The 22,472-nt window shown below is 37.0% G+C and overlaps 6 protein-coding genes across 6 annotated transcripts; all 6 read right to left on the bottom strand.

Moving 5' to 3' along the window:
• Positions 1–5,565: 5,565 nt before the first annotated feature.
• LOC119546337 (putative gustatory receptor 36c) lies at positions 5,566–6,859 on the bottom strand. Its single transcript, XM_037852538.1, has 3 exons — positions 6,589–6,859; positions 5,780–6,534; positions 5,566–5,721 (listed from the first exon to the last, which is right to left on the bottom strand). Exons 1-3 carry the CDS (start codon positions 6,857–6,859, stop codon positions 5,566–5,568), a joined length of 1,182 nt encoding a protein of 393 aa, XP_037708466.1.
• A 208-nt stretch (positions 6,860–7,067) lies between these two features.
• Positions 7,068–8,364, bottom strand: LOC119548582 (putative gustatory receptor 36b). Its single transcript, XM_037855900.1, has 3 exons — positions 8,097–8,364; positions 7,283–8,037; positions 7,068–7,220 (listed from the first exon to the last, which is right to left on the bottom strand). The coding sequence occupies exons 1-3, from the start codon at positions 8,362–8,364 to the stop codon at positions 7,068–7,070; spliced, it is 1,176 nt and encodes a 391-aa protein (XP_037711828.1).
• Positions 8,365–10,182: 1,818 nt separating this feature from the next.
• On the bottom strand, positions 10,183–12,222 carry LOC119548571 (putative gustatory receptor 36a). The gene is made up of 3 exons (XM_037855889.1): positions 11,955–12,222; positions 10,388–11,142; positions 10,183–10,335 (listed from the first exon to the last, which is right to left on the bottom strand). The coding sequence occupies exons 1-3, from the start codon at positions 12,220–12,222 to the stop codon at positions 10,183–10,185; spliced, it is 1,176 nt and encodes a 391-aa protein (XP_037711817.1).
• A 1,261-nt stretch (positions 12,223–13,483) lies between these two features.
• On the bottom strand, positions 13,484–14,916 carry LOC119546336 (uncharacterized protein CG31750). The gene is made up of 3 exons (XM_037852537.1): positions 14,251–14,916; positions 13,725–14,132; positions 13,484–13,672 (listed from the first exon to the last, which is right to left on the bottom strand). The coding sequence occupies exons 1-3, from the start codon at positions 14,914–14,916 to the stop codon at positions 13,484–13,486; spliced, it is 1,263 nt and encodes a 420-aa protein (XP_037708465.1).
• A 509-nt stretch (positions 14,917–15,425) lies between these two features.
• Positions 15,426–15,995, bottom strand: LOC119546335 (putative gustatory receptor 36a). Its single transcript, XM_037852535.1, has one exon. It carries the CDS (start codon positions 15,993–15,995, stop codon positions 15,426–15,428), a length of 570 nt encoding a protein of 189 aa, XP_037708463.1.
• Positions 15,996–19,243: 3,248 nt separating this feature from the next.
• Positions 19,244–19,981, bottom strand: LOC119546334 (putative gustatory receptor 36a). The gene has a single exon (XM_037852534.1). It carries the CDS (start codon positions 19,979–19,981, stop codon positions 19,244–19,246), a length of 738 nt encoding a protein of 245 aa, XP_037708462.1.
• Between the last annotated feature and the right edge of the window lie 2,491 nt (positions 19,982–22,472).

Below are 22,472 nucleotides of genomic sequence, written 5' to 3'. Positions count from 1 at the left end.
TAATAAAACATATTTGTTTCAAAATCAAACGACGGACCTTGTATTCAATTTTCTTCAGGACAGTAATGTTAAGCTTACTCAAGGACGGTCTGTACCTCGGTGAGTTCACAAATATTTTATATTTTTCCCCCTTGGAATTTGGCTTTTATTTATGTTTTAAGCCAGCTTCAATTATTTGGCAAAGCTAGGGCAAGTTAACCTGTCCAGTTGCAGGAAGATACTTTCCCTGTATTCCTTTATTTATATTTGTTAGATGCAACACAAAGAAAATTGGGTAATTTTAAGAAAATATTTCAAATACGTGAAAATGTTCTCGCCGAACGTGACAACAGCCGTCGACGACAAATAAAAAAGTAATCGAGACAGAAGGGGGAACAGGGCGCAAAACATTTAGCAATAAAAAAGAGCAGTTACCCGAAAAATAGAAATGCCAAAAAAATGGACAAGTACAGCAATGTGGAGTGGAGATATGCGTACTAGGTTCATAAAAAAAGGTGTGGAAATGCAGTGAGCAGGGGGAATTATGTTGGACATTGAACTGAAATCTGTACGGGGACTTAAATCCAAAAATATAGATAGGGACAACCTAAAAAAAATAGACTAGAGGTTAACTAAATAAAATGATGAATAAATAAAAATACAAATATGGGGGTGCCACACAAACTCATTTTAAAACTTAATTTTAGGTGCCTAAAAGTATGCATCAATATATTTTAAGCTCAGAAGTAGAATTAATTCATTCAGAAACACGACTATCTTTTATTCACTGCATACTTTTAGACACCTAAAATGTGGTTTCCCCAATAATTTTATAAAAGTAAATCAGCTTTAAGAGATGTTCCCCATTTCTAGATGTTTTCCCTAAAACCCAACCCATATACAAAAGCTCACCACCAACAAAGCCGGAAAATAAATAGAAAATATCTGCGGACTTATCCGTAAGTCGCACCTTAGCTTTGTCCTCGCCGGACTTCACTAATAAGCTGCCAACGAAATAAGAACATTTGATAAATACCGAGGACAAAGCCAAACAAATTATAAGTGTCGGGGATACAGGATAGCAGGAGATGAGTCCGCAGATTTATTAGCCTGCCGACAAATGGCCGCAAATGGGCAGACGGAAAGAAGTGCCCACCTGCTATCTTCGCCATCAAATGTCACATAAATCAGATTTGTCATCTAATGAAAGCAACATCCCGATTTCCGGGAAACACTAATACAGGAAGTCCACACGCAGTCCACTGACTAATTCCCTTATTTGGTTGCCATAATTCCAGCGCCACTTAAGCTGTAGTTTTGGATGTTATCGCCTGCTATCTGGAAGATACTTTCGGCATATTAAGCCCAATTGTCTGGGGCTTAAAAGTTTCATGTTTGATTTCGCACAGATAAGAAGGCATCAATTTGCGGTACAGGTAAACTTTTTGATTGCCCCCTCACCTGGCACACACACAATGATAACTTAAGCTGCTCATTCAAATCGGGGGGCGGCGAGTTACAGAAGTGGGCGTGGTAAAGCTGTTAAAAACTGATGCCGATATGCCCGAAAGTTTAATTGGGCTCGTTCAATTGGAAGGAATATGGCATCTCAGGTGTGGGCTTGAAAGACATTTTGTTGGGAGTGGATTTTGGCTGGAAGGATTTTGGTAAAGGAGAGGGAAATTTATTCAGCTCATGGCTTTTTTGGAAGAATAGTTGCTGAATTAAACTGGAAGTATAGGTAAAGCGAAAAAAGAAATTAGATACTACACTCAAAAAAGTATGTGTCCTGAATTTTAAACACTGGAAGTCATAGAGGACTCTATATATATACTCCTACAACTTTTCAAATTTATAGAAAAGTTCCCCATGGACTTTCAATTAAAAAATAATCTTTGACTTTTAATTGTTAAACTTAAGGGGAAATACTTTTCGAGCCCACTTCTGGATGAAATCTATCGAAAGCTAGGTGTATACTACCTCATTTTCTCTTCTTGCTATCAGCAATTATTGTTTGAATTATTAAGCTGACTTAAAATTTATTGGTTTTAAATTTAAAATATTTTCTGAACAGTGAACATTTTTGAAACCTTTAAAAAACCACTTCAATCCCAGTTGAATTCACTAAATCATCTTCAATCAGTTCCCTAGCTGTTCGCTTGGTTTATCCATTACCCGATCAGGTTGAATTATCGCAGGCAGACAGACTGGATGATTGCACCTTGAATCGATTTCCATGCAATACGATGAAAATAACAGAAAAATAGGGGCGACACCACTATCCGCACAAAATGTCATGTCGCCGGCTGCCATTATTTGTTGCCATTCGTTGTTGTCGTCTTGTAGTGTTGTTAGCATTTGCAGCATTTGAAATGATTTGCAATAAAAGTGTCTGCCACTGTCCATTGGCCACGCCCCATTGGCAGATTACGTGCCACTTCAGCTGCCGTCCATTGGTCTCCTTTTCCTTGGTTTTGTTGTACTTGGTATTGTGGTTGTTGGTGTGGCTTATCCTGGCTTTCTAGGATGAGTTGGCATCGTCATTGTCCTTGCCACTGTCACGTAATTGCCTTTTGTTTACCCTGGTTTCTTCCACCACACCTCACACCTTGGCATTTGGCCTTTCACGCATTTTCCAGGTGCACTCTGTGGCAGTTTAAATATGGTTATGAAATTGAGGGTAAGGATTCAGAAACAAAAATGTTTAACATCAAACGTATTAAAGCCGAAAAATATAATAAAATATATATAACCAAATAAAAGTTCTGAGATATACAAAAAAATGTTCTTTTTTCAGTTCTCATCAATTTAAATTTTTTTTATTTAGTTGACATTATATTAAAATTCCTTGGTTAGACCTCCTTAATAAAAATCCGCTCCTGATCAGTGAGTCTGCAATGGACATAGCGCCAAAAACGGAACAGCAATAGCTACAATCATCTTTCTTGCACTGCCATAAAAATGCGTGGCAACGAACAAATTACTCATAAAAATAAATAAAAAATTGCCGCCTTCCCGTCAGATTGTGTTTTGGCCAGTCCTTGGGTTGGCTGCAATTTCTGGCACATCATTCGGCATTGCCAGAGCCGTAAATTATATAGATCCTGGACAGCATTTCCACACTTTTCCGCCATGCAGGCAGCAGCAGGCCTTAGATGTTCGCCGGTCCGTCCCATTAAAAGCCATTTTGTCCGGGGAAATGGAAATGATTTCGTGTCATTGCAGTTACGTGTTGGTGAAAATACCAGGGCAAGTCCGGAAGCAGCATAGAAATATAGAAATTTCAGCACGGCATTTCAGCTTTAATTTTTGACAAGTCCGTGTATTCTGGGTGTAAATTAAATTTGGTCCTGGACAACTGGACAATGGATCCTAAAAAATCCTTGAGTTTAAGCAACGATTTAAGCCTTAAATACCTTGTTTCCAACTCTGCCCAAAACTCAGCATGTGGTTCCCAAAAGTATGCAACCCATAAAATCAGTTCCCCAATTTAAATTTTATCGAGAAGGCGATGTTGGCTCATTATGTTGGCCATTTTTATTGGCTTCCAAAGATTTGCAGTTCGGACCCAACTCTAGGGATCGAACCTTAAAACAGGAACTCGCACACGCATCCTCTTCTTGTGCTGATTTCATCAGAAAATACATTTCGTTACCTGGAATTTTTATGGCCCACAGCTTTTCAGAGGGGTGTGGCAATGTGTTGTGGCAATTTTCATATATCTAAACAAAAGGAAAGTTTCCCCTTTTCCTGCTTATCTGGCCGCAAATGGTTGAAGCCATCTTAAGCGACAGCCGACTCAGCCGATATTTGATTTTTTACGACTTTCGACCCACACTGAATCCTTTTCGTTGCGATTTACTTCCGCTTAAAATAACAATTTCAAATTGGTTTTACTGCCTCGAGGTTGGATTTTCTCCTCTCGCTCTGTGTTTATGTCGCCTCGCATTCTGATCGCTTTGCATAAGCGCCTTTCAGCAATTTGCTTTGCCCCTGACCATTTGCTATATGCGGCTTAAAGTGCCGCTCCCCATCCCTTTAACCTTTCCGGAGTCAAGTGCATTAGATCCGGGAAAGCTGCACTCGAAGGGGTGAAAGGGGAGGCATTATTTTGGCAGGGGGTAGGGGTCCCGAAAAGCAAACTTTTGTGCACCAGACAATAATTGAAAATGCCCTCTTTCCCAGTGTGCGCGCTGGCCGACTTTGTTGGCCCAACTTTGTGTGCTGGCATTAAATTTATGTTAATTGAAATTTATGTGCGCTGGCCACAGCTCAAGCTCAAACAAACAAAATTCGACAAAAAAAAAATGCAAAACGGGCTTTGGAAAATGGCAAACTTTTCCTGACATGGGCTTCCAGCCTGGTTAGCTGGTCTAAAATAAATTCAATTCGCCGCTCTCTCTGTTTCAACATTACATAATTTGATTGTCATTCGTAGTGAAATATAAATCACATTCAAATTAAATTTACTCGGTTCTAGCCGTTGGCAATTTGTGGTTAATAGAATGGTTTGCTGTTACAATATAATCGAACATTTTGTTCTTTGTGTATGGGAATGGAACTGAATGCTTTGTAATTTAAGTTATATATAAAACTTAATAAAATGTTAGTACAAATTTTGGTCACAATGTATTTATAAGTTTATACATTTTATACTCATTACTAATTTTTTGTTGTCCTTAACAAAATAGATTCCATTTGCTCTTTCATATTGAACGGAGCTTATGGAATTCAGTATGGTACAGAAAATGGTTTTATTCGGGGATTGCTCACGCTAGAAACTCTTAATCAAAATAGTTATTCTCATTTCAAGATTCTCATATCATAATTTTCTTACATTCAATAAGCGATTGAAGAATCGGTTTTAGGACAAACTGGTCAGCCAGTAATATAGAAGACCGGTATACCAAATGGATAGTTGGATTGCAATGACACCCATCAGTTCATAAAATAGTTCATTTATATCAAGGAATCAACAGAATTATTGAATTATTCTCAATGAAAGAATTATCGAGGGAAAGAGCGAATATCTTTAGGCACAGAGCAATCCGATTCATCCAAATGTTGCGAAGTTATATGACCTCTTCTCTTCTTCGGATCGTACTTCATCTGCCTAACCACACAGCCGCGATAACAAATATATGAGGACCAGCAAATAACGAAAACAGACCATCGAAGAACTCGCGGCCGGCACTATTTACTATTATTTTTCTGAGTGCATCCATGTCCCTCTTCTGGCATTATGCAGCCCACTAAATGAGGCCCATGTTTCCGGGTTGAACATAAGTGCTGTCCCAGAGGCTATAATGGAAGGGCAGGGGAATATAATGACGATAACATTAACTCAAACTCCATTGAAGTCGTTTTGTTTATGTGTTTATGTAAGCAATTAACTTAACCACAAATTTACAAAATTATCCAGAAAGGAATAAACCACATACAAATATTTCGGAGTCCAGTTTCAGTTTACTATAATAATAAAAACGTTGAAAATAAATAAGAACACCGTTTTGTGATAAGCATAAAATTCAACCAAAATACATTTTATTTATTTATAGGCCGGCAGTTAATAAATTAGATAGTTTCTTAATCAAAGTTCTCCATATCATACTGAATTAGGAAGATTGAATGCGATAAAAGATTTCCAAACATGGCCATGGTAGTTCCTCGAGTGACGTCGTACAATTTCATTACATCGATTTTAAAAGGATTTCGAATCAGCTGAAGCTGGAGTTTTTCAAACTAGCGAGGAACCAAATACATTTGAAAGGTCTTTAAAATTTAGCTGTTTAAAACTTACGGCTTCCTCGAGACGAACATCCAACCCGGGTGCAAATAGGGTTCGCTGCTCCAGTAGACGGAGCATTTCCTGGTGATCATCCTGGACATATAGCATAATGGACAAATTGAGCATGCCATCGAAGTAGTAAAAGAAGCACCAAACTAAAGACAGGATCACAGAGGTCAGAGTCATGTTCATGTTTTCGTAGCCATATTTAAGGATACTGTAGATGAGGTAAGTATATGATACCGATGAGAGGTAGTATCCCCCATAGACCAAGGCCCCCTGAATGCCGAATACTTCTTCCAATTGGTTCACAATCAACTGCACCTGACTCTGGAGCTTGGCTAAATCCTCTAGCTGATCCGCCAAGTTGCAACACTTGGTCATGAAAGTCCCCTGCCGCGGAGGATTCCAACTTAGCTCCTTGGATTCTTCGATCACCTTGCGCAGTTCGGTATTGAGTAGCTGATACTGGGTTCGAACGAAAAGCATTATTAGGTAATGCTGCGATATGGCCACATTCAGGATAGCCGACGTCCAGTACTGCAGGCCCATTCCCAAGTAAAACTGAGGACCCACGCGACCCATTGCATCCAACAAGACCACCATTTGGAGGAAGTCGGTCACAGATCCAGAGATAAACTTGACGAGAATACCCCAGCGAGACAACCTTTTCACCTGCGGCCTGGCAACATATACTCGGAGTATCATTCTCGTCAGATCCATCATCTTGCAGCGCTGATACCATCTGTGAATCAATGTAAAAAGCCCTGAAAATTTGCAAAATGAGCTGATTGAAGAGTTCTTGAAATATTTTGCTCAACCTATAGTAATCCTTAGGACCGTCATAATGCCGGTAACATATTCATGCAGCTTGTTTGCTTTTCCGAAGATCAAATTAATTATATTCGTAGGTCCGGTCCAGTGATAAGTATATAGAATAAAAACAATGGAATCTATAGCGACTGCATAGAATGTACTCCATTTGGCAGTATACACACGACCTGTATGCCAGTTGAATCCAAAGTTACTAACTCCGATGACGTGACCATAATAATAGACGAACCCCAGTACAAAACTTTCCACGTCGACCATTTCCGTTAACTGAAAGTGTCCTCATTTTTATTTTTCTTTAGTGGGGAATTATATTACGTTCGAACCTAATGCGCTGATTCCGAATAAAGATAAGATTAATAAGATTGAAAAAGGGTAAAACCTATTGGGTAATAAAATATGATGATTGAATTAAGTTCAAATGTCACTTGTGCTGTATATAAATACATTTAATGTGACTCCACTTAAATTAAAAATATTCCATGTCAAATTGAATAAGAAATATGGAATTCGCTATTATGGACCCAATCATGGCTGCAGTTGCGCTACGAGTGATGGGAAACATTCCCATGATATCCATTGTCAATGGTTTTTGAAGCAGCTGCAACTGGAGACTCTCGAACTACAAGAGAATGGAAATACGAAATCATTAAAATATATATATCCAAGTTGATATAATCTTACGGATTCCTCCAAACGAACGTCCAAGCGAGATGCGAAAACTGTCCTCTCTTCCAAAAGACGCAACATTTTGTTGTGATGATCCCGCACATATAGCATATTTAAACAATTGATCGTGCCGTCGAGATAGTAAAAGAAGCACCAACTTCCAGCCAGGAACATGGTTCTAACCGACATATTTAGAGTTTCGGGACCATATCTATATATGCTGTAAGTCATATAATAATCACCGATACATGATATGTAGTATCCGGCATAAGCCATAAGTCCCTGGATTCCGAAAATCTCTGCCACCTCTACCAAAATCGACTGCAGTTGGCTCTGGACTTTTCCTATATCTTCCAACTGATCCGATAGATGGCAACATCTAGTCATAAAAGCACCCTCTCGCCGTTGAAGGTAGCTTAGTCTAAGGCTTTCAATTATCACTTGTCTTAGCTTTATATTTACAATCTCATATTGCCCACGGACGAAGAGTATTATAAAATAGTGCTGCGATATGGCCAGATTCAGAATAAACGAAATTAAGGTATGCAAAGTCACACCCACGATTGCTGAGGAATCTAGTTGACCCAATGCACTCACGGAGATAACCACTTGGAAGAGGTCAGTCACACCACCAGTGAAGAACTTCAGTAACAGTCCCCAACGGATCATTTTCTTCACCTGCGGATTGGCCATATACAAGCAAACTATTTCTCTGCTCAGTTTCATCGTCTGGCTACGCTGAAGCCATCGATTGAGCACCGTAACAAGTCCTGGAAATTATATACATTTTTAATTTTGAGATAAAAGTAATTCCTAAGTTTTACATTACCTGCAGTGATTCTTAAACCGGACATAATAATAACAACATATTCATGCAGTTTGTTTGCGCTTCGGAATACAAAATTTGCATTACTTTGTCCGGTCCAATAAAAGATAAGGGCCATCACAGTAAGTGCATTAATCGTGATGGCTTGCAGAGTAGTTCGCAACGAAGTGAATACGCGACCTGTTCGCCAATCGTATACAAAGTTGCTCAGACCTATGAAGTGGCTGTAAAAGTAGACTACTCTCAGCAACAAACCGACCCAATCGAACATTTCGAAAAACTAAAAGCCGAATCACTATTTCTGCGCAGACTAATTACTTTATGTCGATTACTACATTGGATTAGACAAAATAGATAAAAACAAGTAGATATTTCAAATAAGATTGGATAAAGAGAGCTACACAGACAACATTTTCGTTGGCTGAAACAAAAAATTGGTAAAGTATGTTAACTATAAACATTAATGAAAACTTATTTCAGAAATCCAAAGCATACACCCAAGTTATTTAATTGATTGAAATCCAAAGCATATACCCAAGTTATTTGATCCAGATTTTTATATATAATTATACATACATATGATTTGTTTGACAAATAACTTTTTTTTTAAACTTTATTTTTAAAAGGTTATATCTTAAGTTATGTGCGAATTTTTATGCAAAATCTATTTTTCTATTATTTTTCCCCTATATGTATCAAAAAAACATAAGTAACAAAAAATAAAATTTTGTATACTATTTAAAAATTTTACAGTGTTACAGCTTTTTGAACGGATAATAATGCATAATTTCTTTAAATTAAACCATATTAAAAGTGTTCTAGGTCATATTGAATAAGTAATATTGTGTACATCAAAACGGAGCCAAGCATAGCAGCGATCGAGCTCTGTGTGATAAGAAACATTCCCATGACATCCGCTTTTAGAGGGTTCCGAACCAGTTGCAGCTGAAAGCTCTCAAGCTGAAAACAAATAATTTTTAGCAAAAAGAATTCTCAATAGAATATCTTACAGATTTTACGAGGCAAACATCCAAGCGAGAAGCAAACAATGTTCTTTTCCCCAATAGACGATTAGTTTTCTTGTGATCATCAAAGGTATACATAATGTTAGTTATATTGAGCAAGCCATTTAGATTGTATAAAAAGGACCAACTGCAGGCCCAAAAATACTTTGTGGTGTAAAAATCAATTTCTTTGTACCATATTTAAGGATAGAATAGATCAGGTAGCCGAAGGATACCGATGTCATATAGAATTCACCAAATACCGCAATCGTCTGGATGCCAAGTACTTCACCAAAACGTGTCACAATCAAATACACCTGTTCCTGGAGTTTGGCAATACTTTCCAATTCACTCGATAGATAGGAACATCTAGTGACGAAGGCACCGTCTCGCTGAGGAAGGCAACTTAGCCTCTCGCATTCAAATACAAAACAGTTTTGAAACATATTTGACTCACCTGCAATTATTCTCAGACCGGTCACTGCGAATACCACGCTCGCCTGCAGCTTGTTTGTTTTTTCATTGATCTTCATGAAATCTGTTTTTACTATCCATTCGTTTATAATGGAAATACAATATATGATATTGATCGAGGCGGCGTAGAGAGTACATCTCCGCGACTTAAATACACGTCCCGTTTGGAGGTCGAACTCAAAATTAGTCAAGCCGATCAATAGGCATTTAAGGTAAACTGCTTTAAGCGACCAATCGACCCAGTCAACCATTTTGTAAAACTAAACTTAAGGGTCTTCGAAGCGGTAACCACTAACCACAGGACTACTGCTACGACTGACATTAACAAATGGCGGTTATTTCAAATGAAGATGTTTCTTTCCAGATAAATGCAGGCTAATATTTTATAACTCTTATCAGCTTTGTTAAGGCTGAAAAAACATATTATAATATTTTACCGTGTCCTTTATTTTTTTTTTGTGACCAAAAAAAAACTTCTTTAAACAAATTGCAAAAAATCTTTATTCGGCACTAAAATTAGAAACAGAAACACAGCGAAAATATTTTTTGAGGCTTATAAAATAATTGATTTGCAAAGTTCAGGAACTTTGTTTGTCTTATAGACATGTACCTTAAAAATTTTCCATGTCATATTGGATAAGAAATATCGTATGCGTTATAAGGGACCCAAACATGGCCGAAGTAGAACTGCGAGTGATCGAGAATTTTTCCAATACTTCAATTTTAAACGGGTTTCGTATCAGCTGCAACTGAATGCTTTCAAGCTGTAAGGATATAATGGTATACCATTTGGTTACTTAAAAAAAAACTTCTTACGGATTTCTCCAAGCGAACATCCAAACCAGATGCAAATAGTGTTCTCTCCTCCAGTAGACGTATCATCTCCTTGTGATCATCTTGGAGATTTAGCACAACGAACAGATTGATCGTAGCATCAAGATAGTAGAAAAAGCACCAGATAAGGGACAATATTACAGCTCTTAGGCTCAATTGTAAATTCTCAATACCATTTTTAAAAGTACTGTACGTCAGATAAGTTGTACTTATTGAGAATATGTAGTATCCGCTAAACACCATTAGTCCTTGGACTCCGACGACAGCATTCAACTGAGTCATAATGGACTGCAGTTGACTCTGGAGCTTAGCTATATTATCCACCTGATCCGCCAAGGAACAACACCTGGTCATGAATGCCCCTTTCCTCACGGTGAGGTAACTTAACATCCTGCATTCGCTGATCACCTGTCGCAGCTCTGTGTTGAGCAGATGATAAAAGGCCCGAACGAAGAGGGTTACTAGATAATGCTGCGATATGGCCAAATTTATAATGGCCGCCAACCAAAACTGCAAGGTCGTTCCCAGAGATTGATTGGAGTCCACACGACCCACGGAATCCCAGGTGATTGCCATTTGCAGGAGGTCAGTGGCGATAGCAATGATGACCTTGACAAGGATTCCCCAGCGGGACATCATCTTTACCTGTGGTCTTTTCAGTATCAAACGGAGCTCTTTTCTGGCCAAGCGCATAAATTGGGTCCTTTGGCGCCATCTATTAATAACAGTGCAAAGTCCTGAAAAATGTTTCTCAGTTAGAACATTCCGCAAGGAAAATAGAAAATACGTACGCTACACACAAAAAAAAAACGATTGGTAAAATTCACCAATATAATAGAAAAACGATCCCATACCATAAAATTGTCAATTTTACCCATTATATTTTTCCCATCGAGCTACTACGAAAAAGAGTTACTATAAAAAATAGTTATGTTACTATATAAAGGGTAGAATGGACCCAACCCATGAATATTAGTAAAAAATAACAATTTTTATAGTTATCCAACCCATAGACAGACAATTTTTTTAAGCCAAAAGTAGTAGCATGGTAGCAAAATAAAAAGGCAATTTTCAAATACTTTTCAGACTTTGGCTTGGAAGACTGGGTGTACGAGACGCTAGACCCAGTTGGGAATTATAAACAACACATTGGAGAAAAGGGCAAAGCTGAACAAGCCTGAAAAAACTTCCCCAGAAGATTTATAAATATTTTGGATGAGTAATGGTAGATAAAAGCCTAAATCTTTTGGGGCTGTTTTCTCAGGTTTGTTCAGCTTTGCTCTTTTAGAAGTTATTTTCGCATACTTTTCTGTGCAAATTTTTGCGTTAGGATAACTATTTTTAATAGTTTAATAAGTGTTTACTATTGCAATAACAAAATGCACACATCACGTGAAAGGAACTATGTTAAAAAGTAAACATAGCACAAGCAAAAACATATACAACCATTTAAAATAGTAAAGCACAATTTTTTATAGTTACTAAGCTATTATTATTGGTCAATTTTACCAACCAAATATTTGTGTGAATAAGTATGAAATTTTTTGACCTGAAGCTGTTCTTAGTGCGACCATAGCGATGATAACAGTTATATGCAGCTTGTTTGCCTTTCCAAAGAACACATTGGGATTAGTTTGCTTAGACATTTGCAAAAACAGAACCATAAAAATCACGACGTTGATCGAGAAGGCATAAAAACTGCTCCTTGAGGACGTAAAAACGCGACCTGTCCGCCAGTCAATCTCAAAATTGCAAAGACCGATCAGGTGTCCATAATAGTAGACTGCCTTCAATAACGAACCGACCCAGTCGGACATTTTGACCAACTAAAAACTATAGCGTGGTCTTGGTCCGCCAAAGTAAATTTAATTATTCCAATGATTTTCACTAACCTAATGTTCTGATTGCAACCAAAGAGTAGTATTGATTAGATTGAACTTGGAAGTGCCCTTGTTAGGACAGTTATTTTGGAAGTATGTGATGGACATTGATGATAGACCATCGCACAATAAGCGGGAATTTCTCAGAGTGCCCCTGTGTTCCATTTCAGGCCCTCTATTTCCGGTTGTAATATACAGTGGTCGGCATATGTATTTTGACAAAATAAAAGTTAAGTATACTCATAACTTGAATTTACTTCTTGTAAACTATAGGCATCAATGGAAAGGTAATTTCAATGCCGTTTGAATGATACAATACATTTCTTTACCCATTCAGTACTTATTGAAAAGGACAAATTTGTGTAAATCAACTTTTAAATTTTTTTTTCAAACTTTTTTCCTCGACTTGAAAACTTAAACTTTTTGATGCAAAAAGTTTCTTCAAACAAAAATAATAGTAACTGCAAAAAGAATTTTTCAAAAATCATTTTCCTTATACTTTTTATGATTTTTTGAAAATGCTTAAAAACAGGCATTTGAGCCATATTTTTCTCTTTTTCATACAAATTTTTTCCGACATTGTCACCTTCAAAAAATCATAAAAAAATAAGGAAAATGATTTTTGAAAAATTCTTTTTGCAGTTACTATTATTTTTGTTTGAAGAAACTTTTTGCATCAAAAAGTTTAAGTTTTCAAGTCGAGGAAAAAAGTTTGAAAAAAAAATTTAAAAGTTGATTTACACAAATTTGTCCTTTTCAATAAGTACTGAATGGGTAAAGAAATGTATTGTATCATTCAAACGGCATTGAAATTACCTTTCCATTGATGCCTATAGTTTACAAGAAGTAAATTCAAGTTATGAGTATACTTAACTTTTATTTTGTCAAAATACATATGCCGACCAGTGTATATGTCTGCTTTCCTGGAGGCTAAAATGAAAGAGGACCAATCATCAATGACCGTGTCATTTTTCGAACATCGAATGAAATTAGTTTACTTCTGTAAGCAATTCATAGAACTATTATCCCATACTACAAATAATTACTATTTTAGTCCTTTAATCATCGATCTGGCTCGGATTACTTTTCTGCAAAATCAATAATGGAAATGGGATTAGAAACACCAATAATATTGAATACGTTTTTATGATATATTGTGTATTATTTTAAATGTTCAGTAGGGCACAGAATGTTTTTTCTAACTTATAACATCAGAAAATATTAAGGAATGGACTTTAAAGGACATTCCATATTGTGCACAGCACAAAGCGTTGATCAGTATGCAAAAAAAAAAGTCAAGGACAAATGGGCATCCGCATTCCTGATGAACGCTCATTATTCGATTCCTGATCGGCTGGACTCTCAATTGTAGATCAAAACAGATTTGCTATGGAGGAGAGGCAATAAGAAATAAATAATTCAAACGGTTTTACACCAACCAAAGTCTTGACATCCCAGACGAAGTTCTGGTCCTGCTGATCATGCGTTGAGTAGCACAAATCGATGACCAAGAGTTGCAGTCTAATGAAGCACTGCAGAAGGGCCAATTGATCATTGCCCAGACCAATAAATAAAATCCTTAAAAACGATGACTGGGCGCCCAAAGCGGCCATCCAATATTTCCTATCAAGAATGACGTTTGTGATCCAGTGCTTGAAAATTATACTTCTGATGATAAATGCCGAACTGCTCACTAGCAACAAAATGTCGGAGAAAAGCATACCGATCACCGGGAGCCAAATCACATGGATACTCGTATGAACATTGCTGATCCTTGAATAAAGACGAAACAGCTTAATAACTTTTAAACGCTGTCTTTTAATCTGTTTACGATCCTGTAGATAGATCTGAAATGCATTGAAAGCAAAAAGGTGGCACAAATTTACTTTCGATTTATTTTCCTGACCTAATTTTAAAATATCCGATTTTTTGTATGTTCGGGATAATAATTTAGAGCTATTTTACCTTTAGGAAACGGTTTAAAGTAGCTATCCAAGACAACAGGAGCAATTGGTAGACCACAAATATGTTAAAAAACAATTCCAGCAGAAGGTTGTAAAGCGAGAAGATGTGAAACTGCATTTGGCTGTAGCCCACGATCTGTAGCATAGTCAAACCGAACTGAAATGTGTGCAGGATCAGCAGGAAAATACCTTCCAAGTAAAGCGGTCCCACTGTGCTTTCCATCAAGTTGGTTATGTCTATCACGTCGTTGACCAGACCCACAAAGGATCGATTCCAGGGGAGGCTACTCATCCAGTAACACAAGCGAATAGAATTGATAATACTTAGTTGCACGATGACCGAACTCATAAGAATTTCAAAGAATTTTGGCGCAGAAAACATTGTTTTCGAGATTTCCATTGGAAGAAACAGAATGAACGCTATCGAAAAATATGGAATGCCAAAATAGTTGAGTGAGAACGCTATAATCTTCAGGCACAGCGCTATTCTTTTGGTCCAGATATTGCGAGGCTGGATAATCAGCTTGCCCTTTTCCCTATCGTATTTTATTTGCCCAATTACGCAGCCACGATAAAAAATATAAGAGGTCCAGCAGATACCCAGAACAGACCATCTCAGTAGTCGTGACAGCCACATTTTATTGGTCCGAACTAATTCCGTGTCCATTTTCTGTCGTTCTGAACTCAACTAAGTCTGTTCTGTATCGGTTTTGGCGCTCCAACTTTTCCAGGAATAATGACATTGACCTTATGTCATCGAAATTAAGGCTAATAAATTATGTTATGCTAGCACCCAAGCAAAACCATTGGTAATACACCTTTTTATTATGTATCCATAATGAATCATCAAATTGAGTAGTGAGTTTGTAAATTATTGTGCGGTAGAGTAAAAATAGTTTATTCAAAAATATTGATAGTAAAGGACTACACACAAATGGAAAAAATTGGACGTATATAATATATATTTAAATTAGTAGCTTATTTATAAAATAAATTCAAAAGTTTTCCATATCATATTGAACAAGGAATATTGAATTCGTTATTAGAGATCCAAACACGGCCGTAGTAGCGCTGCGAGATATTGGAAATAATTTCAACATTTCGATTTTTAATGGGTTTCGTATCAATTGCAGTTGCATGATTTCAAACTGTAATAAAAAAAAATGCGGAATAATGTTATTCGTGATTGTGCCAAAAGCAACTGACCGATTGCTCCAGACGAACATCCAACGTATGGGCAAAAAGAGTTCGCTCTTCCAATTGCCGTATCATCGTGTCATGATCGTCTAGTAAGTTAAATATATTTATCAGATCGAGAATGATATCCATATAGAAAAGGAAACATAAAAAGAAAGATATAATCATCGACATGAACGTCAGTTGTAGACTTTCGTGTCCATTTTTAAAGATACTGTAGATCATGTAAGCGGTTGCGATGGACAGTAGGTAGTATCCGCCATACAAAATCAGGCCCTCTATTCCGCAAACCTTCTCCAGATGGTTCACAATTGATTGTAGTTGACTTTGGAACATGGCCATATTTTCCACCTGATCCGCCAACGAACAGCATCTGGTCATAAAAGCACCCCTCCTCTGAGGATGGAAACTTAACATCCTGCATTCGTCGATCACCTGTCGCAATTCCATGTTTAGCAGATGATAGTGAGCCTGAACGGAAAGGGTTATCAGATAATGCTGCGTTATGGCCAGTTTAACAATAGCTGACACCCAGATCTGCCAGACCATTAGTATAATTTGAGGATCTTTCGATTGTTTTATTCCAACCCATGTTATCGCGGCTTGCAGAAGGTGAGTAACGATGACAACGGTGATCTTAAGGAGAATACGCCAGCGGGAAATTCTTCTCAGCTCCGGGTTTTTTAAAAATACGCGAAGCATGAATTTGGCGAAGCACATCATCTTTGCACGTCGACTCCATCTGATGAACACAGCGGAAATTCCTAAAATTTAAATATTTCTGTTTCCTAAAATGATAAACTTTTGAATTTTGGTCAGCTGTTCCTCACAAAACTCCATTTTAAGAAATTTAACCAACTCAACAGCCTCGATGTTTATTCGAATTTTGTATTTTTTTTGTTTCAAATCTTTTATTTTATATATTATATTTTATTTTTAAATTGAGTCGGACCAAATGTTACAAAGTTTTAGTGATGAATGCGACCTGCGCAATGCACAAATGCACGCAAGCGACAAACATTAAATGGATTTTACCTTGAATGCCGTTTCTATACATATTTAAACAAAATCAGCGACTTATAAATTTTCTTTATTTTAATGGAATTTTGTAAAGGTACTTAAAAACAAGGTATACAAAAATATCCGAACATTGTCCATATTTTTATAAAGAACCCACATAAAAAGTTAATTTTTTAACGTTTAGCTTGTTTGGATATGATCAAAATTTTGATTACTTTTACTGTTTATTTTGGGTAAATGCTATTGCTAAAAATAACTGCAATTAATCCCACCTGCTGTTAGTCTCAGTCCCAATGAAATGATTGAAACATAATAAAGAATTTTGTTTGGCCTTCCAAAGACCATAATTAAATCAGTTTCCTTTAGTTGAAGAACCAGGATAATAACAAGAATGACGTTGATCGCGATTGCGTAGACGGTACTTCTACAAGCAGTAAAGACTCGTCCATTCCGCCAGTCGAACTCAAAGTTGCTAAGACCGATTATGTGTCCGTAGTAGTAGACTACCTTCAAAATCAAACCGACCCAGTCGAACATTTTAGCAAACTAAAAGTGCGCTCCATTTTATTCCGCTAAGGATAATACATTTGTGCCAATGAGTTTCACTTCAGTGACTAATGATCCCAGACAGCGATGTATGTGATTAGATTGAAGGGATTGAAGTGTCCTTAATCATGCCAGTCAGTTTATTTGGTACGTAGAACTTTAAAGAACTGTAAAGCGTTACCTTATAGTTGGTTTAAGTTCCTGCAGGTAGATCTTAAACCTGAAGAATGTTGAATATGCCCATATGAAACCACTTAACTGAGATAATTTAAAAGGTTATGCCAATCTGACAGATTTTTGTTGTTGTAAAATTAAATTTTTATACCCGTTACTCGTAGAGTAAAAGGGTATACTAGATTCGTCGGAAAGTATGTAACAGGCAGAAGGAAGCGTTTCCGACCCCATAAAGTATATATATTCTTGATCAGGATCACTAGCCGAGTCGATCTAGCCATGTCCGTCTGTCCGTCTATCTGTCCGTCCAGATGAACGCTGAGATCTCGGAAACTATGAGAGCTAGGTTATTGAGATTTGGCGAAAAGATTCCTGAGCTTCTTACGCAGCGCAAGTTTGTTTCAGTAGAGTGCCACGCCCACTCTAACGCCCACAAACCGCCCAAAGCTGTGGCTTCTACAGTTTTGATGCTAGAGTAAAAATTTAAACTGAAATGTATTGTTCTCATCAATACCTATCGATTGACCCAAAAAAAAGTTTGCCACGCCCACTTTAACGCCCACAAACCGCCCACAAACTTCAAAAAATCGTAAATATGAACGCGGATATCTCGGAAACTATCAAAGATAGAGTATTGGGATTTCATATTTAGATTCCGTAGCCTTGTACGCAGCGCAAGTTTGTTATGCGAATATGCCACGCCCACTCTAACGCCCACAAACCGCCTAAGCCTGTGGCGCCCACAATTTTTATGCTAGATAAAAAATTTTAACTGAAATGTATTGGTCTCGTCAATACCTATCGATTGATCCAAAAAAAAAAATTTGCCACGCCTACCCTAACGCCCACAATGCTTAAATCTGTCTTCTGCCGGTAGGTGGCTCATTTAAATCTTGCTTTTCTGCTTGCATATCTCCATTTCCCTTTGGTCCCTTTAGCTGAGTAACGGGTATCTGATAGTCGAGGTACTCGACTATAGCGTTTTTCCTTGTTTTTTTTTAAAAACGTGGTTTTTTCAGTCAAAAACTGAAATTTTGTGATTTAGTTAAACGTGTGAAAAAAGGGTTAAAGTTCCAATCTTTTAAGATTCTAGCAACAAACTGAGTAATCAAAACTTTCTCTAATAAAACTATCATTAGAAGAATTATCTGTAAAATAAAATAATGTTATATTATTAATTAACCTTAAACTAATCATAGTCATATCACGTCGTTGACCAGACCCACAAAGGATCAATTCCAGGGGAGGCTACTCATCCAGTTACACAAGCGAATAGAATTGATAATACTTAGTTGCACGATGGCCGAACTCATCAGAATTTCAAAGAATTTTGGCGCAGAAAACCATTGTTTTCGAGAGTTCCTTTGGAAGAAATTGAATGAATGCTATCGAAAAAAATGGAATGCCAGCGCTATTCCTTAGATACAGATATTGTGAGGCTGGATAATAAGTTTTCCCTTTTCCGTATCGTATTTTATTTGCCCGATTACGCAGCCACGATATAAAACATAAGAAATCCAACAGAGACCCAGAACAGGCCATCTCAGCAGTCTCGACTGCCACATTTTATTTCATTCTGTCATTCTGAACTCAACTAAGTAACTGTTGTATCGGTTTTGGCGCTTTAACTTATCCAGGATTATTGAAATTGACCTAATGTCATCGCAATTAAGGCTAATTTAATAGCAAGCGAAACCATTGTTAATACCCATTTGTATTATGCAACTTAGCGTATCTTCAAATTAAGTAATGAGTTTGTAAATTATTGTGCGGCAGAATAAAAATAGTTTATTCCAAAAACTATTGATAGTGAAGGACTAAACACAAATAACAAACAACAAAAGTATTTAAATGAGTATCTTATTCAAAAAATCAATTCAAAAGTTTTCCATATCATATTGAATAAGGAATATTGAATGCGTTATTAGAGATCCAAACACGGCCATAGTAGCGCTGCGAGAAATTGGGAATAATTTCAATATTTCGATTTTTAATGGGTTTCGTATCAATTGCAGTTGCATGATTTCAAACTGTAATGAAAAAAATGCGGAATAATGTTATCCGTGATTGTGCCAAAAGCAACTGACCGTTTGCTCCAGACGAACATCCAACGTATGGGCAAATAGAGTTCGCTCCTCTAATAGTAGAAGCATCGTCTCATGATCGTCTAGTAAGTTAAGTTTATTTTTCAGATCGAGAATGGCATCCATATAGTAAAAGAAACATAAAATGGAGGATATAATCATCGACATGAAGGTCATTTGTAGACTTTCGTGGCCACTGTTAAAGATACTATAGATCATGTAAGCGGCTGCTATGGACAGTATGTAGTATCCGCCATACAAAATTAGGCCCTCTATTCCGAAAACATCCAGATGGTTCACAATTAATTGTAATTGACTTTGGAACTTGGCTATATTTTCCACCTGATCCGCCAACGAACAGCATCTGGTCATAAAAGCACCCCTCCTCTGAGGATGGAAACTTAACATCCTGCATTCGTCGATCACCTGCCGCAGCTCTATGTTTAGCAAATGGTAGTGAGCCTGAACGGAAAGGGTTATCAGATAATGCTGCGTTATGGCCAGATTAACAATAGCTGACATCCAGGTCTGCAAAGCCAATAGTGTAGTTTGAGGATCTTTCGAATGTTTCATCGCCCACCAGGTAATGGCGACTTGCAGAAGGTCAGTAACGATAACAACGGTGATCTTAAGGAGAATACGCCAGCGGGAAATTCTTCTCAGCTCCGGGTTTTTTAAAAATACGCGAAGCATGAATTTGGCGAAGAGCATCAACTTTGCCCGTCGACTCCATCTGATGTACACAGCGATAATTCCTAAAAATTAAATATTTCTGTTTCGTAAGCTGATGAATTTTTGAAGTTTGATAGTGGTTTGTAAGCTGTTTCTTACAAAAATCAATTTTCAAAAAATTTAGCAATTAAACAACGAGGCTGTTGAATTGCCTTGAATTGAAAAGCCTTAGTTGTCCCCTTGTTTCATTAAAATTCCATGGCAACTTTATAACATTTTAGTATAACCAGTTGGAATTTATTTACTTTTAAATCAAACGAAAAAGCCCAAACAAAAAGCCAAGCTTTTCAAGAATAACAAAAACAAACTTTTAAAACTCCAGAAAATAAAATAAAAATTATTTTTTGGTTGTTTTTAATTTTTAATGTTTAGAAAAGTGTCAAATTTTTAAATTCGAACGGGATTAAATTTAACAAACATATAACGATTATTGCGTCTTGCGCAATGCACAACTGCAAGCAAACGACAAACTTTAATTTCTTTTTTTAATGAAATTTTGTAAAGATATTTAAAATACAAGGTATACAAAAATAGCCTAACAACACAAATAATCATCATTTTGGATAAAAAACACTTAAAATAATCCCACCTGCTGCTAGTCTCAGTCCAAATAAAAAGGTTGCAACAAAATGGTGTAGCTTGTTTGGCCTTCCAAAGATCACAGAGAAATCAGTTTCCTTGAAGGGTTGAAAAACCATGATAATTATAAGAATGGCGTTGATCGCGATTGCGTAGACGGTACTTCTACGAGCAGTAAAGACTCGTCCATTCCGCCAGTCAAACTCAAAGTTGCTAAGACCGATTAGGTGTCCGTAGTAGTAGACCACCTTCAATATCAAACCGACCCAGTCGAACATTTTAGAAAACTGAAAGGGCGCTCCCTTTTGTTCCGCGTAGGATAATACATTTGTGCGATTGAGTTTCACTTCAATGACTAATGATCCCAGACAGTGATGTATGTGATTAGATTGAAGGGATTGAAGTGCCCTCAATCATGTCAGTCGGTTCATTTGGTACGTAGAACTTAAAAGAACTGTAAAACGTTACCTTCGGTTCGAGAGTTAAATCTGCCCACGGTGACGGTGTCACAAATTTACTCTGAAACAAAACAATAACTTTATAGATTATGTGGTTCTAATAGTTTTTATTCCCTTGCGAGGGTATAATGATTTTAGTCAGAAGTTTCCAACGCAACTCAACGTTGCTAAGACTGATTAGATGCCCGTAATAAAAAGATGTCAATAACAAACTAACCCAGTCGAACATTTTGGCAAACTGAATGGTTAATTTGCTTCGCTAAGAATAATACGTTTGTACCAATGACTTTCACTTCAATGTCTAATGAAATGAACTCAGACAGAAAAGTACGTGATAAGATTGACAGCCCGATCATTTAGTACGTAGGTCATCGACCTTGAAGTTAATTCTAATAAATTAACAAAATCAGTTATGTTTTAAGATAGTCCTGCTAACTTATTTATTTAAATAGATCTACAATTTAAATTTAATTAGTAACACCCACGAAAAAGAATGTGTCATGGCACTACCCCTTTTGGCATCATAAATCAAAACGTCACGTTTACAGAATGAATCATTCTATGGAAAGGTTGAAACGGGGCGAAATAAGTTTGGGTGACCAGGGGGCGTGACCACAGTTCTTGTTGCATTTCCGTAGTTATTCATGGTCAATAAGCGTGGCTCACATGGGTAGAAAAACAACAAACACATAGAAATGGTTATTGCATTAACCAATGGACTTGTGCTGCAATTTAACACGGTCTCCCCAGTAATTTGGTTGGTGGAAGGACAAGGAGGCGGAGGTTCCAGGATCATTGGATAATTTATACATTCATTCCAGCCCGCTCTTATTGCGAATTATCTATTTCATTGTAATTTAGTTGATAAATGTAATTTCATTAAACAGCAAAAGTGTCAAACACCTAAAAAAATGGACAAGGTACTTTCAATTGTATTATTCAAAACTATTTTTTTCAATTACTGGAATTATTTTATGATATAAAATATTGTTTTTACATTTTTAGAATCGTTTTATAAAATAATATTCTTAGTGCAAGGAAAGCAATTCTGCCAATAAGTTCTTTCATAATTTACGATGCATTTGCATTGGTTTCCAAATTGCTGATACTGAGAACTGGATCGCAGATACGCGAAATTATCGCAGCCGCGTAGCGTGTGCGTGAAACTTTTATCAAATTTACGCTTATTGCATTTTAATTAATTATAAACAGGTAATTATGGTAAACAGACTGGGCCACCGCCGACCCATAAAACCGGGCTTACAAACATTACCAATTTACGAGCCAAGTGCTTGTCAGTACCGCTAAAGTGCCGTTCTGGGGCGGGTAATTCGGATATAAAATTAATTTAAAGCCCGTCACAAACTCTGCGCCACCTCTTTCCGCAACTTGCCGTTTTCAATGGATTTCCTCTGGTTTACTGCAGTTTTTGG

The sequence above is a fragment of the Drosophila subpulchrella genome, chromosome 2L (genome assembly GCF_014743375.2).
Source record: "Drosophila subpulchrella strain 33 F10 #4 breed RU33 chromosome 2L, RU_Dsub_v1.1 Primary Assembly, whole genome shotgun sequence".
Lineage (NCBI taxonomy): Eukaryota > Metazoa > Arthropoda > Insecta > Diptera > Drosophilidae > Drosophila > Drosophila subpulchrella.
The sequence above is the reverse complement of the archived record's forward strand: the minus strand, read 5'-3'. Positions and strand labels throughout refer to the sequence as shown.